This window comes from Penicillium maclennaniae, assembly GCF_028827695.1.
Source record: "Penicillium maclennaniae strain IBT 15551 chromosome Unknown utg000007l:1.0-4884863.0:1.0-4888362.0, whole genome shotgun sequence".
Taxonomy (NCBI): domain Eukaryota; kingdom Fungi; phylum Ascomycota; class Eurotiomycetes; order Eurotiales; family Aspergillaceae; genus Penicillium; species Penicillium maclennaniae.
In genome coordinates, this window is record NW_026623219.1 from 2790888 (window position 1) to 2811701 (window position 20814).

At 51.1% G+C, this 20814-nt stretch overlaps 6 protein-coding genes across 6 annotated transcripts; 2 read left to right on the forward strand and 4 right to left on the reverse strand.

Moving 5' to 3' along the window:
* Window positions 1-133: 133 nt before the first annotated feature.
* On the reverse strand, window positions 134-1682 carry N7477_008268 (NEDD8-activating protein UBA3; the record flags this gene model as incomplete). Its single annotated transcript, XM_056969931.1, has 5 exons — window positions 134-888; window positions 945-1241; window positions 1295-1374; window positions 1489-1590; window positions 1645-1682. 5 exons carry the CDS (start codon window positions 1680-1682, stop codon window positions 134-136), a joined length of 1272 nt encoding a protein of 423 aa, XP_056819963.1.
* A 320-nt stretch (window positions 1683-2002) lies between these two features.
* Window positions 2003-5303, forward strand: N7477_008269 (telomere length regulation TEL2 family protein; the record flags this gene model as incomplete). Its single annotated transcript, XM_056969932.1, has 6 exons — window positions 2003-2849; window positions 2902-3252; window positions 3314-3400; window positions 3451-3997; window positions 4050-4775; window positions 4829-5303. The coding sequence occupies 6 exons, from the start codon at window positions 2003-2005 to the stop codon at window positions 5301-5303; spliced, it is 3033 nt and encodes a 1010-aa protein (XP_056819964.1).
* Window positions 5304-5424: 121 nt separating this feature from the next.
* On the reverse strand, window positions 5425-5973 carry N7477_008270 (uncharacterized protein; the record flags this gene model as incomplete). Its single annotated transcript, XM_056969933.1, has 1 exon — window positions 5425-5973. One exon carries the CDS (start codon window positions 5971-5973, stop codon window positions 5425-5427), a length of 549 nt encoding a protein of 182 aa, XP_056819965.1.
* Window positions 5974-6029: 56 nt separating this feature from the next.
* On the reverse strand, window positions 6030-7713 carry N7477_008271 (Sec1 family protein; the record flags this gene model as incomplete). The annotated part of the gene is made up of 4 exons (XM_056969934.1): window positions 6030-6914; window positions 6963-7174; window positions 7394-7589; window positions 7639-7713. 4 exons carry the CDS (start codon window positions 7711-7713, stop codon window positions 6030-6032), a joined length of 1368 nt encoding a protein of 455 aa, XP_056819966.1.
* A 359-nt stretch (window positions 7714-8072) lies between these two features.
* N7477_008272 (putative plasma membrane SNARE protein (Sec9)) lies at window positions 8073-9414 on the forward strand (the record flags this gene model as incomplete). Its single annotated transcript, XM_056969935.1, has 2 exons — window positions 8073-9302; window positions 9355-9414. 2 exons carry the CDS (start codon window positions 8073-8075, stop codon window positions 9412-9414), a joined length of 1290 nt encoding a protein of 429 aa, XP_056819967.1.
* A 2369-nt stretch (window positions 9415-11783) lies between these two features.
* Window positions 11784-12942, reverse strand: N7477_008273 (C2H2-type zinc finger protein; the record flags this gene model as incomplete). Its single annotated transcript, XM_056969936.1, has 4 exons — window positions 11784-11902; window positions 11960-12072; window positions 12101-12436; window positions 12497-12942. 4 exons carry the CDS (start codon window positions 12940-12942, stop codon window positions 11784-11786), a joined length of 1014 nt encoding a protein of 337 aa, XP_056819968.1.
* Between the last annotated feature and the right edge of the window lie 7872 nt (window positions 12943-20814).

A 20814-nucleotide genomic window follows, 5' to 3' on the forward strand; every position in this document is an offset into this window, starting at 1 on the left:
CAAGAGGCCGGAGTCGGGATATTATACTTGTTGTTAGAGCAAAGAAGGCCGGCAGCTATCCTTGAAACACTTGAAAAGATAAATGAAGCAAAGTATCATTCAATTCGTATCAACGTAAATTTTTGGGGCGTCCTCAATTGTTGAAGATCACCTTGTACCGGAAATCAATGGTGTAGGCCGGGTCGCTGACAGCAACCTCTTCGCCATCTTCCACAAGTTCATGCAGCTTCAGCTTCAGGTTCGGTCTAGTGTGCTCCTCCAGCTGAGGTGGGAAACGCTGGTAAAGGGTCCTCTCCTCGGTGCGGAGACTGGGCTTCTTCAGCTGCGCTTCAGCCCTTTCTCCAAGGCTCTCAATGAATTCGCCCAGGGTTAAGTTCGGGTCCGCATTCAGCTTGCGAGCAAGGTTTCCACACACGGGACAGTCAGGCTTCTTCTCAGCTTCAAACGTGTAGGTGTACACGCCCTCTTCACCGGCATACATCATGTAGTTCTCGAGATAAGGGTTGCAGGAGGTAGCAATCTTCAACACCTCTGAAGTTGTAGAGGCCGCTATTATGGCGTTGGTAGACGCGATTGCTGGAATGATGTTTTTCACGACACCTTGGGTCATCTGGAAGGTCACTCCATGTATGTCGAACTGCTTGCTCCGCTCCAGAGCGGCATTGTACACCCATGAGATGTGCTCCATATCGTCACTGTCAAAAGCTTCGTCCTTGCGCTTCTCCTGCCATGCGATCTGGTGAGCCCATTCAATGCAATGCTGAGGTTGGCGAGGGATGGTAGCAATGGTGCACAGCGGCACTGCGGGTCGAGGAGCGTGCATGTCCAGCTGACACTCAATGCATGAGGAGAGGGTGGGCAAAATCACACGAGCTTGTCCCTTGAATCCTATTTGACGGTCAATCTCAAGATGTATGAGAGTCAAAAGTCTGGCTGGGAGATACCTTCAGTTCCGCCATCGATCAAAGGCTTCAAACTCTCTGGATCTTCCATGTCTACCATCCCAACCAGAGTAGAGTTAATCCACCGGCGAGCCTCGATGCTGTCGAGTCCGCAGATGACGATCTTGAATTGCATATAATAGTCCTCATCCTTGTCCTGGATCTTCCCGACATAGGGCGTAATTTTGACACCTTTCACTCGCTTTTCCACAAAGGCAGCAGCGACTTCCGCTTTGGGCTTGCCAATATCAGCTTGGCGGAACAAAAATTGTCGGTTGAGATTTGAGATGTCAATAGTGTCTGCCCAAATGTGTTAGTCACGCCCTTCAACAGGAAGTGGGACGAAGACATACCCATGTCAATGACATGGATATCTTTGAAGCCGGACAGGGCCAAGTTCTTCAAGATCTCGCAGCCTAGGCCACCAGCTCCACTATCCCATTTTAGTTCTTGATTCTTAGCTTTAGAATACCCAGAATCGTTTGACAAACATTACACTGATTTTCACGTTAGCCCGAATTGAGGAGTACCAGACGAGCAGACCTACAGAATTTTGGATGACTCTAGCGTACTGACGGTTTCTTGTCCTGGAACCCAGTCTTCATCGCAGTAGGGACCGGCTTTTGTCAGAACTTTATGAAGGTGCTTCCTGGTTGATGTGAGTGAAAAACGAAACACGCGACCTAGATTGCATCAAACATACCATCTGTGCTGCTGTGAGTTTGCGTCAGTAGAAATCATTTTGCAAAGGTCCGGCACTTCCAGCACGTCGAAGTGTGTGAAATGCTCTAGAGGTCAACGTGGAGTAATCACCACTTCCGAGATGAACTGGAATCGGTGGCACCTCGCCAAGACAACTCTTGTCTTTAATTTTAGCAGGTAAGTCCTGCTTGTATTCTCGCAAGAAGTCGTGAAATCCGAGTCGATGCTGAAATGGCGGGGATGAAGGTCAACATGCGGCTGTTGCGGCGTTTCGCGGGCGGAACACACGTGACGAGTCCATACAAGCTCCGCAAGACTTCTGGAAAAGTAAATTACTGCTTTGCATCACCATTTTGGTCATGGAGGGCCTCTTGACTGCGGTGAAAACCGTGAAGCGGGATAATGATTCCCCCTTGGTCGCCTCTGAGTCGCTAGATTTCCATGATGATCGATCAAAAAGGCCCGCACTTAAGTTTGACCATGATATATCAGCGGCGGAAGTCATGAATGCACTCAAGTCCCACCCTTCTCAGGAAGAGGTCGCGGCGACTTTGTCTGCACTGGATCCATTCAATGCATCTAGAAAGATTCAAAATATCGATATTCGAGTTCCGAGTCCAACAACAGCCCAGATCCTTCAGCTGTTAGTCAACACCACTGTGCTGGACCATTGGGCATCACTGAATTCAAAAGAGAAGCGACCGAAAGATATAAAGACCCGTGCTGCCTTGTTAAGATGTCTGAGCAGTGTTGCTGGTATTGGCTCTCTCATAGCCCAGCTCCGTTCGTCAATCGCAACCGCCCGAACCACGGCCAAGCAGGCGGAAGGATCGAATAGCTCCATCGTCATTCGAGATCTGCTCTCTGTCATTGCAGCTCTTTTAGAGCCAACAGATTTTCTGTACCGTCTCTACGTAGACACTTCATCTCTCTATGGAAATCAGACTCGACAGCAAGTTGCATGGAAAGAGCTTGTCGGACTTGCAGCTGCTGGGAAAATTCTCTCAACGGCCGCGGAAGCTCTCGCTGTTTCCAAGGATGTTGAAGCCCCATCATCAATCACCTGGATCGGTGATGGTCCTCAGTATGCCTCATGGCTGGGCAAAAACATTGCACACGTGGTTTCGAAGCTCAACGCAGATAATGTCGGAGATTGGAGCTCCGCTGCTTTCCTCATGGGAAGAGCTCTGAGCTTGGGGTATTCTGGTATGTCCCCTCCCCTTTTTCAGCAATAATTTGACATCTGACACACTTGTAGATCAGTTAGTTCGAGAGATTTACTCGAATCTACTTGTTGATCATACGGCCGCAGTGCAATTTGGTCTCCTGCTTGATAGTCTCAGACAGCCAGAGCAAATATCCACGATTGAAGCTGTTTTCCGCGATATTCAAAAAGTTTACTTTTCCGATGACCTCACTGGCACATCTAATTCACCTGTCAGGTCTGATGATATCATTGCAGGCGTGTCCGCACTTTGTTGGGCGATTCTGGGTGGCCGTCCCTTCTTGCAGAGCCAAATCTCGGAATGGCTTTCCAAAAGCCAAGGAGGCTCAATTCAGACGATCGGTTTACGTCGAGCTCTTTTGGCCACATACACTGATCGAAATGGTGAGTTTCCAGAAGAAGATTTGTCCACAATCGAACGGGATTGAAGCTGATCGTCCACAAGATGAGCTCGGCTCTTTGCTCTTGCGCAGTCTAGAGCAATTTGGGGACAAATTTTCTATTAAACATCTTCCAACCATCACACAAAACGGTATGTGACCAAGCAGACTCGGTTGACAACTCCACGGCTAATAGTCATAGCAAATGCCCAAACCATTCTTCTGGCAGCAGGCCGCCTGAAACGCCTCGATTCAACCCAATTGAACAGCGCAGGACGGACAGCAGCCTTCCTCAATGCAGTCTCCAATCGGATCGCAGCATCTTCTACTCGAGCCCGGCTTCTGGGCATGATTGTTGGCAATGGAATGTCAGAACTTATTGAAGAGCCCGGCAAAGCGATGAAGTTCGACCTTGAAGAAATGCAGAGCGAAGAAGCACTGTTTTATTTGAGTCTCGTCAAAGTTTACGATGAGCTTGGGACGGCCGAGTCTATCAAATCATTGCAGTCAAAGCGACCGAAAGCTCCACAACCTACTCAAGAAGCTCGATCGAGCCAATCCAAGAAGTCAAACGCACGGTCTAGCCGTCCACAAACGAGCAAGATTGTCGCCATCGAGGAAATTGAGGATAGCGGCGATGAAACAGAAGAAGACTTGGATCTCATTCCATATGAGAAACCGGACGATGACGCATCGGATGATGATGAGGATCCTACTCTTGTCCAACGAAATAAGCCAACAGCGCCTGTGTAAGTTATCTTCTGGTCAAGCTGCGCGAACGCCCTTCTAACATCCAGACAGGTACATCCGTGACTTGATCACATATCTTCGAGACACTGAGAACGTGGAGCGTTATCAACTGGCCATAACAAGTGCTCCTTCTCTAATCCGACGAAAGATAGGATTCGGTACTGAGCTTGCAGAGCAAGTTGAAGAATTGGCTCTCACCGTTGTGGGCCTTCAAAATGATAACAATCACCCGCAGTTCCACGAGTCTCGTCTCCAGAGCATGATTGCACTGATCGTCTCGCAGCCCCTGAAGATGGGCCGCTGGTTTACATCGATGTTCTTTGATGGTGACATCTCTCAAGCTCAGCGTTCCGCTGTCCTTACAGCCTTGGGCTTAAGTGCTCGTGAAATTGCTGGGAATGGTGAGGCTGATGCTAAAGCATTGGGTCTACCAGATTTGAAGGATACATCTTTTCCATCCAAGCGACTTTCTACTGCAATGGAGGCGATGTTCCTTGGTTCTACCGGTGCCAACGATTCACCTATTGCAACACTGACTAGAGAGCTGTCGCGCACATCACTCCAGCCATTGGCAGCTGATGCGGCGGATTCGCTTACTGGTCCCAACGCTCTGAAAGTTCGCACTTTCTCATCACGCATGGAAGTCGAGAAGAAGCGTAAACAGCGTGAAGATGAAAGGCAAAAGTCCACGATCAAGGATCTGTACAAAGTGCTTGCAGAAGGATTCTACTACCCGCTGCAAGGCCGGTTCGAGATCATGATGCTGCAGTTCTCCTCGTATGTCTCGACTCCCTCAGTCCCTAAGTATGCACTTGCTGACCAAATTCAAGATCATCTGCACCTTCCTACAACCCTTTCTTCGTTCCGCACATTCTCACTCTCTTCCTCCAGACACTCTCTCTCACTCTCTCGACGTCTGGGCCCCATACGCCTTACCTACCTGCTCTCACTCAAGCCACACTTTCCTTACTACTGTCGCTGCATACACGCGAAGTATCAAGTGAACCAACTGTCACAGCGGCATTGTTAAATCTCTTCCTGGCACTGGTCGACTTGAACATTTCCTCAGGCTCAAATGGCGAAGAGCGACTCGTCACAGAGCATGCGAATCAAGTCATTGAGCTGCGCGAGTGGGCATCGGGTGTCTTTGACCGGACGTCAGCCGGAAAAGCAAACGCAGGTGCCTCCAAAGATCCGCAAGATCAAGTGCGCACTCTAGCTGCTGGAGTGATGGTGCGGCTCGGGGAGGTGATTGAACGGTACCAGGGTCGGTTGATGGGAATCAATTCCGGCTTCAAATATTAGATCATGAAGTCTTGTAATTTAGATAAGCGATGATTTACGACGAGATAAGAGATGCAATGCATTTTCAAATGGTATCATGACATGCTGTATGAAGTAAACGCTAGACCCACGTAAAAAAAACTTACTCAGCCTTGGAAAAACTACGCTTCTCAATAGCAACGTCCATCATACGGTCGCCACTAATGACGCCCGTTGTACAAATGATGATTCGTCTGCGGGGAGCCTCCTGGGCAGCAATAAAACGCAGCGCAGCAATCTCTGTAAAAGTAATACCGCCAAGGAAGAAGACATACACCGTCTTTGTAGCGGCATTTCCACTGAGGGTCTGACGGGCCCGGACAGCCTTATCATCGCCTTTTTGAACAAGGCTGAAAGTGGAGCCGCGAGCGCTTTTGACGACATCCTCAAATCCAAGCCATCCAGGAGAAGCAGTACTAGCGTTGTTCACTGACGTGGCAGGGGACCCGCCCTTGATTAGAGAGAGGATATAGGGTTTTTGTAGCACGCATTGGACTAGCCGTACGCTGAGTGGAGCGAATCCACTGTAGACGTAAGAGATGTCGTTAGGGTCTTTTTCGCTGACTTCCTCGATAACCAGGCGTAGGTTCTTCCGCAGGTATCCGTAGTTGGTCTTGGTCCCGGCTTGGGCGCCGGATGTGGGGAGGAGCATGGTGGTGGCAGAGGATCGGGGTTGAAGGAGTTCCATCTTTTCCAAGGCCCAGAATGTTAGAAGGTGTTGGTGGCCGTACGCCTGGACGACTTGGCGCTTGAAGTTCTCCAGGTCGCGGGGCGGAGTCCACCGGACATGCAGGACTCAAGACAAAGCAGACGAAGGATGCTTTTCAGCGGGACGTCTCGTGCGATCAGTTCCTCGATCGTTTCGTGTTGATAAGTGGGATCAGCGCCAGCAGCATTGTTCTGCTGGACTTCCAATACTTTGCGGAAGGTCTCGGAACGGGTGAGTCTCATGATCTCCTCTGCGAGGTTCGTGTGAATGCGAAGACTCTGATGTTCTAGCTGATAGGTCGGTAACTTGTTGACGAAGTCTCGAAGCTCATTTGTGGTCTTGGCTGAATGCCGGGTCTCGTATTCATTTTCCAAGCGACGAGCCACCTTGTTAAGAATGTCACCCACAATGGCAAAATTCGTATCTCGGAGTTGGTTGAATAATGTGTCAGACGCATCCAGCTGGATCTTTCTTTTCAGTGCTTGTTTGGACTGCTGGGGTGTCTTCGATGACTCTTGGGACTGCGGCGCAGGAGCCTGTCCTACAATGCTGGTGTCGACATCGGCCTGGTTATTCCTAATGCCGACATACTCGTCGATCAGACCTTCGTAAGTTAGCTGCGTCAGCAGCGGAGTTCCAAAATCAACATCACGGTCGATTATGATGAGACTTTCTGTGTCTGCACTCGGAAGCAAGCCTCGAGCGAACGGGTCTGAGAGGCCAGAGCTCTCTTCAGCATCGAGTTCTTTTCGCATGCGTAGCAAAAGATCAGCTAGGCGACGTGCATTGTCGCCCTTTCCGATGATGCGAGGAAAGTAGCCATGCTTCTGCTGGATCCCCATCAGGGCTTTTGCCGAATGGAATATGCATCCTGGGTCCTTGTTCTAAGCGGTGTCAATATAGCTCCAGCTGCTACAAGGGGGTAAACCCACCAGGTACAAATCACTGAAAGCATCATCCAACTCTAATGACAATATGTCCTGTTCTAAGGGCAAGAAGTAGAGTGGGAGCTCGGCAAGGTTGATATCTCCGATGATGCCGGCCTCTTCCAGCACGGCATTGCTCACCAGTGTTCGCCGGGGAGCGAAAATGATGGTAATTTCATGTTCAACATTTCCATTATTCCGTAGACGTTTGACCTGTTCTATGTGACGTGAATGTCAGCTCACTCTGATAGCCATCAAAACAAACGGTGACGGGAATGAAAGCCAATATATGAGCTTGGATGATGTAGGGATCCTATCTCATGCTGGGTTACATAGAGTTGAGAGACGTCTGCGCAATCCACTGGTGTCCCAAGGGCGATGCCCGAGTCTACGATAGGCAGCAAAATGCTGAGAGGCGAAACAGAGACATGACCTACCAGCCACCGTGCGCACATGCTGCGCCTTCTCGCCACGAACGAGGAAGACGACATTGCGCTGGGACGAGTCGATGTTTGCATTTTCCAGCAAAAACACGCGATCTACGCCATATTCTTGGAGAACCGAGAACTTGACGAACAAGCCGACCGGACCAGCCAGCTCCTGACTGATGACGAGGTTCTTCTTGCCCCTGGCCTACACACGGCATTAGATGAGGCGATTGGGACATAACATTGGTACTCACGCCTTCGAGCAGGGCAAGCAGGTCTTTGCGGGCCTTGTCACGACAGTGGTCTGCATCTCCCAAGGGCGCCATCATGCCCAATGAGAAAAAGAGGAGAAGAAGGTGGCAGTGACGGGCAGACGAAGACGCCAAAAATAACTTGAGGTCAACTTGACCCGCTTCGGGTTTAGTGTGGCTGAGTAAAAATCAGTACGATGGCCGTATGAGTATCGTCACACCATTGCCACCGCAGTTTCTGAAGTATGTGTAACTCTGGTCATTTGCATACCGTTGTAAACATCGGTCTCGAATACCTAAAGCTCCCCTGAGCGCATAGAATTCATCCGAAACATCTTTCTCTCTACACTCCCCCTCCGCCATTGATTTCGCCTTTCCCGTGTCTCTCACAATTCCTCACAGCGAACGCTCTGTTTGACATCTCCCTCACAATTAACATGGGTCGTTTTGGAATCAAAAAATCTGATGGCGACGAGGAGGACAGTAACCGCCGGGGCCTGTTCGGCTCGCGCAAAAAGGAGAAGAGTCCTTCGTCTCCAGCAAACGCCTACGCAAACCCCTATGCCCAGCCGATTCGTACGGATCCCTATACCAGAGCCAAGCAGGGTATCGGTGCTGCTCCCATCACTCCAGTCGAGCTTGGCGGCATGGGCCCCCCCGCCCCCGCAGGAGGACCCCACGCAATCCCCTCCGACAATAAGTACTCCGGCTACACTCCCAATCGTTACGGCAACCAGGGCGGGTATGGGAGTGACCGCTTTGGCGGCGCAAGCCCGGGCGCTGGCGTCGGGCAGGCATCCCGTTTTGGTGCTGGTGGCTATGGAGGATTAGGCAACATCGATCCCAACGACCCCAATGCTGCGGACGCCGATCGTAATGAGCTTTTTGGCGGTTCCAAAGACCGCAAGCAATCCGGTACTCCTGGTGGTGGCCCCCCGCCACCTTACAGCGAGGGAGGCCAGCCCAGCTACGGTGGCGGCAGCAACGACTATAGCATGCAGACCTTCCAGGAACGACAGCTCACAGCGGAGGAAGAAGAGGAAGAGAGCATCAATGCAACCAAGCAGGAAATCCGATTCATCAAGCAGGGTGATGTTGCTTCGACACGGAATGCCCTTCGCATTGCAGCACAGGCAGAGGAAACTGGTCGCTCCACACTGGCTCGTCTGGGTGCGCAGGGTGAAGACGTCCACAGTGCTGAGAAGAGCTTGGACATGGCCACCGTCGAGGGACGCATTGCTCAGGAGAAGGCGCGGGAGTTGAAGACCCTCAACAAGAGCATGTTCGCCGTGCACGTGGCCAACCCGTTCACCAGTGCGTCGCGCCGACGAGAGCGTGATGAGCGAATCCTCAATACCCACCGAGACGAGCGTGATCTTCGCGACGGAACCCGGGCGGAAGCACACCAAACCAGTGCTCGTATGGAGAGAGTTTTCCGAGACATTGACCGAGATGCTGCCAAGCAAGGCAAGGGTAAGAAGGCCAGCGTGACCGAGCGCGCCAAATATCAATTCGAGGCCGACAGCGAGGACGAGGCGATGGAGGACGAGATCGAACAGAACTTGGATCTCCTGGGTGGTGCCGCTGGTCGGCTCAACGGTCTCGCCAAGGCCACCGGACGGGAGCTCGACGAGCAGAACAGACATCTGGAGCGCATCACAGGCAAGGTCAGTATCAGATGTCTCAGTTGTTTCGAGACTATGCTAACTTTATCTACAGAGCGACTTCGTCGACGACCAAATTGCCATGAACCGGGCGAAGCTAGATCGGATTCGCTAAGGCCTTTATGGGTGGAGGGATATGCCTGGTGCTATGCCGCTCCATCATCATCAATTTGTATGAGTCGTTCTTTCATCCATAATCATCCCCGGCGTTGGGCTGCCCTTTTTGCTTTCTGCATGCCGTCTCTTGTTGGCAAACCTTTTGAACAGGCAATTTAGACTACCGATTTAGTATCATAATTGCATTCCATTCTCACAGCTGTCCTCCCGTTGATGTAGTAAAACATTCATAGATAAGCGGCTATCATCTGATCGCCATACGACTTGCTAGTTTCTGAATGCACCTCCACTCAAGCTCGATTCCCCGTATGTGGGGAGAGTGGGGATGGGATGTACCTGCACCTCGAATACTCCCACCCAAACTATACACCAGATGCAAAGTATACCTCGCACTCGAAACAAAAGAGGCTAGGAAAGGTGTCCCAAAGGACCAATTACGCACAGCATAAAGAAACACGGCATACAAGTATTTTTCAATGAAACAGCCAACGCCCTCCTCAGAGATTCCTAAACCGGCTCTAGGAATGGAAATCCAAGTGCTCTGCAACGACTCAAAGAAAGAACCATCCACAGCAGATTCATGATCCTAGTAGCCGGAGGCTTCGAAGCGAACCCACAACCCCACGCCAATACCCCAGACCAGTCTAGGACGCCGCGCACGTCTACGGAACATCGGATCGCAGCGCCGACGGACGACGCATTGCGCAGCGCGACGTCAATGCAAAGAGGGCGGGCAGTTGCTCTGGGTGTCATAGTGGGGGTGGGACGTGGACTCAGCGTCGGGGCCTAGGGACTCGGTTGTATTGAAGAAGTTTCACTAAGTCCGGGTGGCCCGCTCGACTTCATGGAAAATGTGAGTGGAGAGAGGCTAAAAAGTTTGATATGCGGAATTATACGTGGGTGATTGTTGGGCGGGGGATACGGAGTCGGCTTGGGGCTGTTGTGGTATAGGTTTGGGATGGGAAGACGATACCCAAGGTGCGAGGAAAAAGACCTGGGAGGATTACGAGGCTTTTGAGGGGAATAATTTTGAGGAACTGGCTGTGAGACAAGGATTGGGACACGGTGAGGAAGTCCAATAGGGCTGTGAAGGGTGGGAAGTGGGATTTGTGTGTGAAGATTGATAAAGCGCCATTTTTGGCTGTGATGGTACCTTGCGGTATTTCTTTCTACGTTCGGTGGCTTGGCTGTGCACCCTGAGACGGCGGCTGTGTGTTCTGAAACTACCAAGGGTGAGGTTCCGGGGTTGTACTGCGCCGAGGAGATGCTTGGTGGTATCTTCTATGATTACTATCTCGATGGGGACTGGTTGACTTTCGGTACTGTGTTTGAATGTCGAGCTAGACAAGCTGCTACTGCTGGTGTTGAGGTGAGAGCAGCTCAACTGTAAAGACATTCGTTGAAGTGCTTCTTTAGGAGCATAGGAGGAAGTGATAAAAAGGTAGTAATTCACAACAGCGCTGAATTGCGGATTAGACAATATCTTTTGAGAACTATAGCGACAGTAGAGCGGTCACACTGGCAGGCAGTTCAAGCCATTACACCAGGCCCGCTGCGGATAAAATCGAAACGCTTTCGCACCAATGCCACGGGTATCACATCAACACCATTCCCAAATTGCACGATGCCTGCAACTGTTGAAACACAGCAGACCCGGTGGAAACAGAGGGCAAACCTCGAAACCAAGACAAAAAACCAGCCGGAAAGAAGAGGAATAAAGGGCGTCCGATCGAGTATCAGAAAGGAAGAGAAAAGGCAAAGTTATAAATCTTGACCAAGCAGAGATACATGCAAGGCAGAGATGAATTAGAGGAGAGACAAACAGCTTCCCGCAAAGGGGGAAATGAGAAAAAAGGAGAGCAAGAAGAAAGAAAAGGGGGGTTTCCAGAGAACAGAAAGCATCGCATCATCACAAGCCCATTGGTATCGAGAAAAGCACAAAGTGACTCCCAGGTCTAGCGAAAGAATAAGATATGAAAACGAAATCAACCAGGAACGCAAAACCAGCCGGTACCTCTATGGTCATAATGTGGGAATAAGTGAGAAGAAAAGAAAAAAAAACGCATCAGGAAGGCTTTTCCTGCCCTGCTTGTGCCGAACCCATTGGATCCCACAGACTGTCCGAAGTGGAAAGTGGATCCCCAGGTGAGATGAAGGGCGGTAGAGATGAGAAAACAAGGAACATGACAGAATCCATGTTGTTGTACAAGGAATGGCCAGAGCAATGTCGTCCAACACAGTTGGCTGGCTCAACTCGGCAGGACGGGTCTGTGGGTGGGTAGATCGGGCTCGTCAGACACAAAGCGGGAGGAGAAGAGAGCTCGAGGGGGGGAGCGAGAAAAGAAAATGATCGTTTCAAGATCGAATTTACTCGTCATCGTCGGGCGAGTCTCCTTCCTTCTCGCCCTTGTGCACCTTCTTGTGACGGCGCAAGTTGGAAACCACGGAGAAGTGTCGCCCGCAACCTTCAACATCGCATGCGAATGCTAATAATTCTGTCAGTCAGAGGTCTGGTGTATTCCTCGGGGTAATTTTGAACTCACGCTTCTCGCCAGTGTGGCTGTACATGTGTGTTTGCAGAGATGAAGGACGAGTGAACCGCTTGTCGCAGACCTTGCACTTGTGCTTCTTCTGGGTGTTGGAGGGCATTTTCGAGCTGAATTGACTCATCATTGACTGGGGACCCGCCGGGTGCGCTACCAGCCAGAAGGCTGGCTGGTCTAGGAAGAGTCCGCGATTCATAGGACTCGGAGGTTGTGGAGCTGTAGTCGGTCACGGAGGAGTCAACAGAGCCCACGGAGGCACTGTAATAGGGATAGTTGCCGCCGGAGGAGATGGATGAGGCAGAGCTGTGCGCCGAAGGGAAACCATAGGAATCCGCAGAGCCTCGCGTGCCCCGAGGGCCGTAAATGTTGCGAGGAGTCATGTCCTGGCTGAGTGCCACCATTCCGCGGCTGGCGTCGAGCGCGTCGCCAAAGGTAGGAGTAGGGGCGGGTGCTGAAGAACCCACACGAGCATCTCTGTTACAATTCCTCTCATTAGAAGCAAGCCACCATCATCTGAGCATAGAGAGTACATACGAATGCGAAATGCGACGAGCGTCTTGAGGCTGGGACGGGTGAATCGGGGCGTAGCTAATTGGCGCATAGCTGGCTGGGGAGAAGCTGCTCATAGGTGGCGCAGTGGTGTAGGTCGGAGGCTGCTCGAAGCCAGTCCGCGGTACTTCGTGTTGCATTCCCATTACCTCGGGGCCGTAGCCAGTTGTGTAGCTGTTGCTGGGCACGAGTGAAGGTGCGGAGACAGGGATGCTGGGATAGGACATAGACATGGCGGCGGCGCGACTGACCTCCTCCTTGGGGTTGATCGGGAGGCTAATGCTGTTGCCCATGGAAGTCGCGTAGACGGGAGGAGTCGAGTGCGAAGTAGTGTGTGCGGCCCAGGGATCTGTGAATTGCGGTGGATTGTGGTGATAGACATTGTCGAAACCCATGCCGCCATAAGGGCGGTTTTGATTTTCCATTACCATCGTCATGGAGTCGGGGGCGCAAAGCGCAAAGTCGCGAGGAGATCCCACGCAAGTATGGAAGATCTGGTTGATGGCCCTCGTGTGAGCGAGAGGAAAGAGTTGATCGGCTTGTGTTGCGGGGGAGGAAAGGGTAATGGAGGTAGAGAGGTAGTAGAAAAGAGAAAGTGATAAGCCTCGAAGATCCAATAAATTTAATTCCAAGTGAAGAGAGAGAGGTCTGGGGAAGGGGATCGGCGAAGCTTAAGAAGGGACAAACACTATACTGAGGCACGATACTCCAGCGGCACGTCGTCAGTGGCACTGGAGACGGTGCAGATCGCTGGAAACAATACTGTAACGTTACCCTCTTTTTTTCGGGGTGGATTTTAATTTTGTTTTTATTATTTATTATTTCTATTTTTTTTTTTTTTCAAACTCCATTTCTCTTATTTCTCTTGTGCAGGATTGGAGCCATTGCTTAGTGCGAAAAGTGGTCCTCTCAACGGGAACCAGTTCCTCGGACCCCCTCTGACTTTTGGCTTTTTCCCTTGTTGCCTCGATCTATACCCGTCGAGGCTCTGATGAAGACTTGGGAATAAAAATATGAAAGATTCACCGTGACATGCTGTACGGCCCAAGAATGGAAGATCTGAAGAATCAAAAATTAGACGCGCTGCAAAATATGTGCCCAGCCACCAAAAATAAGTAACTGAGCAACTGGGCAAGTAGACTCCGTGATCGGGGAATGGCAAAGTGCCAAAAAGGCAATGCTGGCAAGGGAAAATCATGGGACCCCAAAAAGTCGATGGTGACCTCAGGGGAGGAAAATGAAGAAGAAGCGGGCAAGCGTAGCGGGCCAAAAAGTAAAGGGGAGGAAGAGAGACGGTAGGGGAATGTTCAGCTCCGGCACAGAGCCTAGCCGATTACTGCTCAGCCGTGCCGTGTCTGAGGCGCGCTATTCCTAACATGGCTTTGATGGCAAGAGACGAAAGGGACGCCAAGAAATAAACTCAAGATGCAGCGACCAAGGTTCGCTTTGAGGGTGTGTTTCAAGGTAGTGGGGAGAAAGGCGATCCCATACGTCAAAAGGGTATACCCGATGCCTACGGTAGTTAGATAGGGAGTTGCCACGCCTCCCTTTTTCTCCGATTCTTGTGAATAGGCCCTTTAGTAGTATTCACCTTTCCCTTCCCGGTAGTATTCCCACTATGGATCTGTCCCAACATCACAAGGATGGGATAAAAAAAAACAAAAGGAGTTGGGGGTTGACACTCATGGCCCAAGCAAACCCAAATGTGGTGAGGGGCCCACGGGGACAACCTCGGGTCCCTCATTATTGGCACACCGCAGGACCCTCCCGGGGGGCAAAAAGAGAAATCATAATAAAAGAGGTGACGATTCACACGCAGGGCTTTCAGCCATGTATGTGGGCGTGGAAATCAGTGGAAACCAGAGCAAAATAGAGGGGGCCTTTGACACGGGCCAAAGGTGGTTAGCGTGGGAGGACCTTACTTCAGATGTAAAGCCTCGATCAGAATTTATCGAATCAATAGACTCGAGCATTATTGATGCCTGCATTCTCCTCTCGACGGGAATTTGATCGGGTCTCCAAAAATGTGCTGACGTTGTCGTTCACAGGTGCATAGCTCTCGCGACCACTGTTTCACTCTCCTCTATGGATGAATAGACGTCCACACGTCGGACTTGCTCCGTCTATCCCCAACTAGAGAGAGCTAAACGGCGACGAAATATTTCCTCTTTCGTACTCCCATAGATGAAATCAAAAAGCGTGTGGAATGTCGGGGGTGGGTTTATTCCCGTTCCTTTTACCTTTTTTTTTTTGAATGCTGCAGGACGGCTCGGGACCCAGCCTGAACTATCTGCCGCCATGCGACCTGTATCACTGAGCGACTCATTCCTCGTATTTGGTATTTTGGCCAGCACGCATAGAGGCCAATGCCGACGTCAGAGAGCGGACCAACACATCCCGCCATGGAGACAGTAGCGGCGCGACTCCTGTAAAGACCGCGGTAGATGCGACCGGACCTACCTCGGACACATCACACAAGTCTCCCTAGCTCAGTGGAGTGACCCGTGGCGATGGAATCGAAGCCAAGATCCCCGAGATGGTGCAAATTCCCCGAGATGTTCGTGTGCGCTAAGCTTCCTGCACTGCGATCACAAGGCTCCGATCCGAAATAGAGGAAGCGAGGGAGGCTGAAGAAAGATACAGTAGTCCTTTTCCCCTCTTTTTTTTGTCTCTTTTGTGATATTAACTTTCGAACCATACTCTAATGATTACCGGGTCGCCGGGATGGCTGTTCCCACGAACTAGGGACTAAGAACTAGGGACTAGGCACTCACGATTCGGAACTAACACTGGAGGAACTACTCTCAAGTTAATGTGTCATCCTCTGAATTGACCACCAGACAGCCACCGCCACCGTGGAGAGCTATCGGAAATCACGCGTGATGGCTAAACCAGGGTCACATCCAAGAACTTGAGACCAACTACACCTCGAGCCGGCACTAGGGACTTGACCACATTGGCCTTCTCCGCATTCTGAACCAACCAGGGCCATGCCAGTAACGTCCCATGGTCAGCCTAGAGTTTTCAGGTTTTCCAGATCTTCCAGATCTTCCAGAGAAACGAACCCAAGCTGCGAACCGTATCTCGAACCGCCAAATGCGGAAAATCAAGGCGTTTCCACGGATCGACGAAGCGTGCCTCGAAGCCGCCCGTGGGTCAGCGACTACCGGACGCCCTCGAGCTTGAATTGGAGTAGCCGAAATACACTTCATTGTAGTCTACTCCAATTACCCGGATATCCATTTTGGGATATGGGATCTAGGGTATTCCGGATGTATCCAAGAGCCATCGTGGTTCCAAACCTGGAAAGCGGGTTCCTCAAAAAAGCTCATCTCGGTGTTTTTTTCCTGATCGCGTACTAGGGGGCAGCAGGCCTCCACATTAGATTTGCTAATCCGAGCAACGACCTTCAGCGTTGAGGCAGTGTAGTTTAACCCAGGCCGGACAACGCTGGTGCTATTCAGGTGCAGATGGAGTCGTGGGAAATTCGATACTCGCTCTCCATTATGCCCCCATGCCCATGTGCGAACGGAGCAAAACAAGCACTACGCTTGGCTCCATGCCGCGTCTGACCCACTCGCCTCCGGTCTTGATACTATGGCATCATTGCATCAAGGACTCGACGACCAAGCTGCACTGTGCAGAAGGGTGTCCAACAGTGCGTTTTGGACCATTTGAGACTATTTGCGACCCAGAATCAACTATCAGCTTGCCATGATAGACTATTGACTATCGACTATCGAGCCGATCAACGATGTACCCACCAGTGGCGGTAGCTCGCATTGCTTTACAGTTTACGGAAGCGGAGTGTGCCGGATCAGAGGCAGATCGAACACCACAAAGTGTATCTGCAGCCCACGACAGAAAACGGAGGTCCAAGCTTATAACACGGGACGAGTGGAGCATTTTGTGAAGGAGGCAACACGCCGTCGACTCCGCTGACCGCTTTGCACTACTCTTCTTTGGGCCCAGCGGCGTCTGTGACACGGCTCAATCCTTGGGGCGTTTGGGTCTTGAACCAAGACCATGGCCAAGGCCCAAGGACCAGAACCATGGCCATGGCCATGACGCATGTTGAACACTTATCATGGATTCTCCAAGATGGGCAAGTCTCCCCTTCCCCTCTCACCCCCTGGCCCAACGTGGCGTCCCATTCGGCCAACCCTCAATGTTTCCCGAAGATGGCGCTGAAAATTGGGCGGGAGAGAGGAGGGGGGGGGGTTAATTTTAAAGGGGCGGTCAACAGGCGCACAGAGGCTGCGAGTCGGATGAATACACTTTACACACCTGCGGGACACCCCCCGGACTACCAGTATCGACCTGTGTCCTGTATGTGATCAAATTCAGACGAGTTCGGAGTCCGTCTATGTACAACCCTCTCTGGGAGTCGATCACACGTTGGCGACATGGACGATCCAAAAAGGATCACCAGGAACCAGCCCTAGCAAGCAACGCATCCGCACCGGCTGTCATCTGCACGGGGCTCCGATCTTGGCGGTGTCCACACGGCAGATCGTCAGCGAGATTGTCCTCTAAATTCAAGGTTGACTTGGTCTCGGAATCTACAGAGCCTACATGACCTGTGTCATTTCCGCGTCTCATCGTGCAGACATTGATGTTTAGAGCCTATTCGTCAGTACAAGTGGAAATTCGGAAAATATCTCCTGGGATTCGGAATCTGGTCTTTCCCAATGGCAAACCCACCATTACCTCCTCTTTTCTATACATAGAACAGTTTCCTCAAGACCCATTCAGGAGGACCAGATTTTTGCCATCGCCGCATCACGTCTCAAGAGCTACGGATAATCTGGATAAATGCGCAAGACCCCCACGGAAACCCAGGATCTGAGGGACGCCCGAGAGGTATGATTGGGTACTCCCGATACCGGACCATTGGGGGCGCCCTCCGTATCGTTTACTGTACTGTCGTCTGGGGCCCACGTCCCGTGCAGACTTTGCTCCCAGGAAATTTTCACATCGAGTCTAGTCCACTCCACTTTGCACTTTCCAAGACGGCAGATAGTCGATAGCCGAGCTTGGGCACCGGGATCGGCCAATATTACCAAATTGGGTTGGCGGGCCCCTCCAAGAAGCTGACGCGTGCTTTGTCCCGTGCAGTGTCTTGCCCTGAATCGAGGGAAATGATGGAAGGGTTCCTGTGACCCGGGAGCGCATCAGGTTGGGTTGAGAGGGAATCAGTCGACGGATCCGGTTCCATTGATCTCGTCAATACCAGAAAGTGCCATCCTCGGGGTGAACTATCAAAACGAAGAAACTCTGTACAGAATGACGTGATGCGCGAATGATCCCCGCAAAGCCCGTTGGCCTGGTCCCCTAAGGGTTTAGTGCAGGAGGTCATGATCCCTGCGTGCGATCCTGGCCCGACTCCACCACGCTAACGACACTGCCACCCTCAGGGTCAACGCTAGACGACCTGAAACGCACCGGTCGGTGGATCGGAACAGCTCCTGGGAACTCTTGTCTCCAACCGTTCGAGATCTTGACCGGCGACTTCTAACCCTCCTGAGAATTGTTCAGCTCTTGACCTCCCCCAGCTGGTGCTGGTCCCCTTCTGCCAAATTCCTGACCCAAGTGCCCGATCGACTAGCTGACTAGTCGCCGGGACTCGATTCCCTAACCCCCCCCCTTCCTTCCTTCCCCTTCCCATTACGTACGGAGTCAAAGTGACCCGAACCGGTCTACCCACGGAGAACTTCGGGGCTGGCATTTTAGGTCATGTTCGCACAACTACACACGATTGACGCATTCCGGACTCCTTCTTCCGTTCTGGTGGCTTGCTTTGGCATCCCCCACCACCAAACCTTGCGGACCCCCCAGTGATTCCCAAGTTACGGTGTGCGCTGTTCATTCCCACATCCGCGTTAACCACTCGATTATCTTCTGTACACTTGCAGGAGCTCCAGCCTCTGGTCTCTTTTGGATCAGGCTTCCTCCCCCCCCCCTGCTCAAGGACGCACTTGCAGCTAGTGGAGTGTAATCTATGGCTTGGCTTATGTCACAGGCTGCCGGGAGGGGGCAGAGCCCTGAGCACTGGAGATTGTACTGTAGAATGTCTTGACATTGGAAACCCGCCAGGGTGATCCACCCCTCGCTGTCGTAGATGGGGCTGCAGGGTCTCTCCTTACCCGAAAAGAAAACCCTTGGCATCATGTTTTTGGGGTCATCTGTCGCTAATATCCGCTCACGTCTACTGTCCACGATCCGCGATCCACTAACCAAACTCTCCAAACTCCAAACTCCAAAATCCATTGTACCGGAAGTTGGCCTACCGAACCATGATCCCTATTCCTCATTCACGATTGGGTCATGCGTGCTGTCCCCAAGCTTCTCACATGAATCCGCGGCATCTCGCATAGAGAGCTTGACAGGTACACCCGTCTACGCAACCTGACGTCCACGTAAACACTTGTGTTGCCCCCACCCCCCACGAGTACCATCAACACATCAAGTCTAGAAAAAGTTGCACCCGGCCCAAACAGAAAAAAAAGCACCCGCACAGTGTCTCTATAGTGGAGCCCGCACCTCGGCGTCCATTTCCTGCATGTGCCACCGTGCCACCAACGCCTCCACGATCTCCGGATCTATGGAATTCTCCATGATCCACGGTCCTTGCAGCCCACGAAGGGCTCCATTGCTCTCTTCTGGAAGCCACTATCTCAGCCGTGTGCCGACGCCACCCCAAAACTATAACCAAGAGGGGAATTAAAGCAGAAAGAGAAAATTCCGAATACATCCATATCTAACCCTTAAAGAAAAAAAAAACAGGGGGAAAAAAAGGGGGAAAAAAAAAAAGGAAATTTAAACTCTAAACTATCATCTCCAGCGCCGCCCGAACGGGATGTACAGTAGACCCTGAATAAAGGGGGTCCCGGTGGTGGATGGTGGTGGAGGGGGAAAGCATGGAAGGGACCCAGTAGGGAGTCAAGTAAACGGGGTCTCCCCTTATCTCAGGGTCTGTGTGTACAGTATATTGTTTTTGCCTCACTCTCACTCCGATGGTCTACGCAGCTTGGGTCAAATCATGTTGTAGGGTGTACAGTATGAAACTGATACCGGAGTACTCATCTCCCATTCCCCGGTTCAGCAACGGCATAAGGGAGAAGGATCCTGTTCGAATAGTCTCAGGGGGAGGCTGTGTAGTTCATGTACATACTATGATCCCGTTGTACGGGATCTAGAATCTTAAAAACCCTCTCATGAAGAGCTCCTATACTCCATTTAGCCCATCTAGTAACTCAAATGAAGTACTATGTACTGTGATCACCACACAACTATACTACCTTACTATATGCAGAGGCCAGGACTGCTGCTAGTTTTTGCTTCCCTCCGCAATCTCATCGAAAAGCCTTAGAGTCGGATTAATTAAACCTGCAAAGCACAGACACAGACTAAACGCACGTCTGCCAATGTGTGAGTAAGGGTAAAAGAAAAAATATAGAAAATTAGTTAATACATCAATTAAGAAAAACGCCTATCTAGGAAAATCAAAAACTAAATAAATAAAGAATAAAATCAGTAAACCAGTAAAGTAGAAATGCAATAATTTAAAAAAAAAGAAAAGAAAAGGGTACCATCATTCAACAACTATTGGTCGGAACTCGTCGTGGGTTGAAATTTTTCGCGCATCAATTCCCCACAATTAAAGAAGGCGCGCCTGACATCCTATGGAGCCCTGCAGTCAGAGAGCTGACGCGGCCACATCCTTGGCCAAGCGTCACGGCAAGCTTAGGCATTTAACGCCTTGGCACACTTCCCTGGATGAACGCTTCTCCTGGAGATTACGTCCTTCACCCTGTGCTATTTTTGAGCGAGTGGCAAAACATGGAGCATTGGGAATAGGGGAGGCACCCCGGGGGGGTGTGGCAAGGTCACTTCCATCTTGTGAGGTCCTGTGATTTTTTTTTGATTTTTTGTTAACAATTTGGGTGGTCTTTGGGAGGTTAATTGCCAACCAGGTTTGTTCCTAGGGATTGTCCTTGTCAAGTTGTAGTGTATGGTGTGACTTCGGTCACTGGGTTCCAATGTTCCATTGGGTTTTCCATAATCCCAGGCTCGAATCTGCAAATCCCTCGACTTTTCTCGTGGCCCGGAGAGGAAGAAGATAGTCGTGATTGACATGATTGTCGATGAAGCAGCGATCGTTGCCCAATCGTCACCCTGTCACTATGAGCTTTGGCTATGGTTCTATGGTTCTATGGTTCTATGGTTTCCGGGGGCCCTGAAGGATCAGGAACGGTCGCGATCGTCTATGGATCAGGTACATAAAGTATATCGTGTCATGT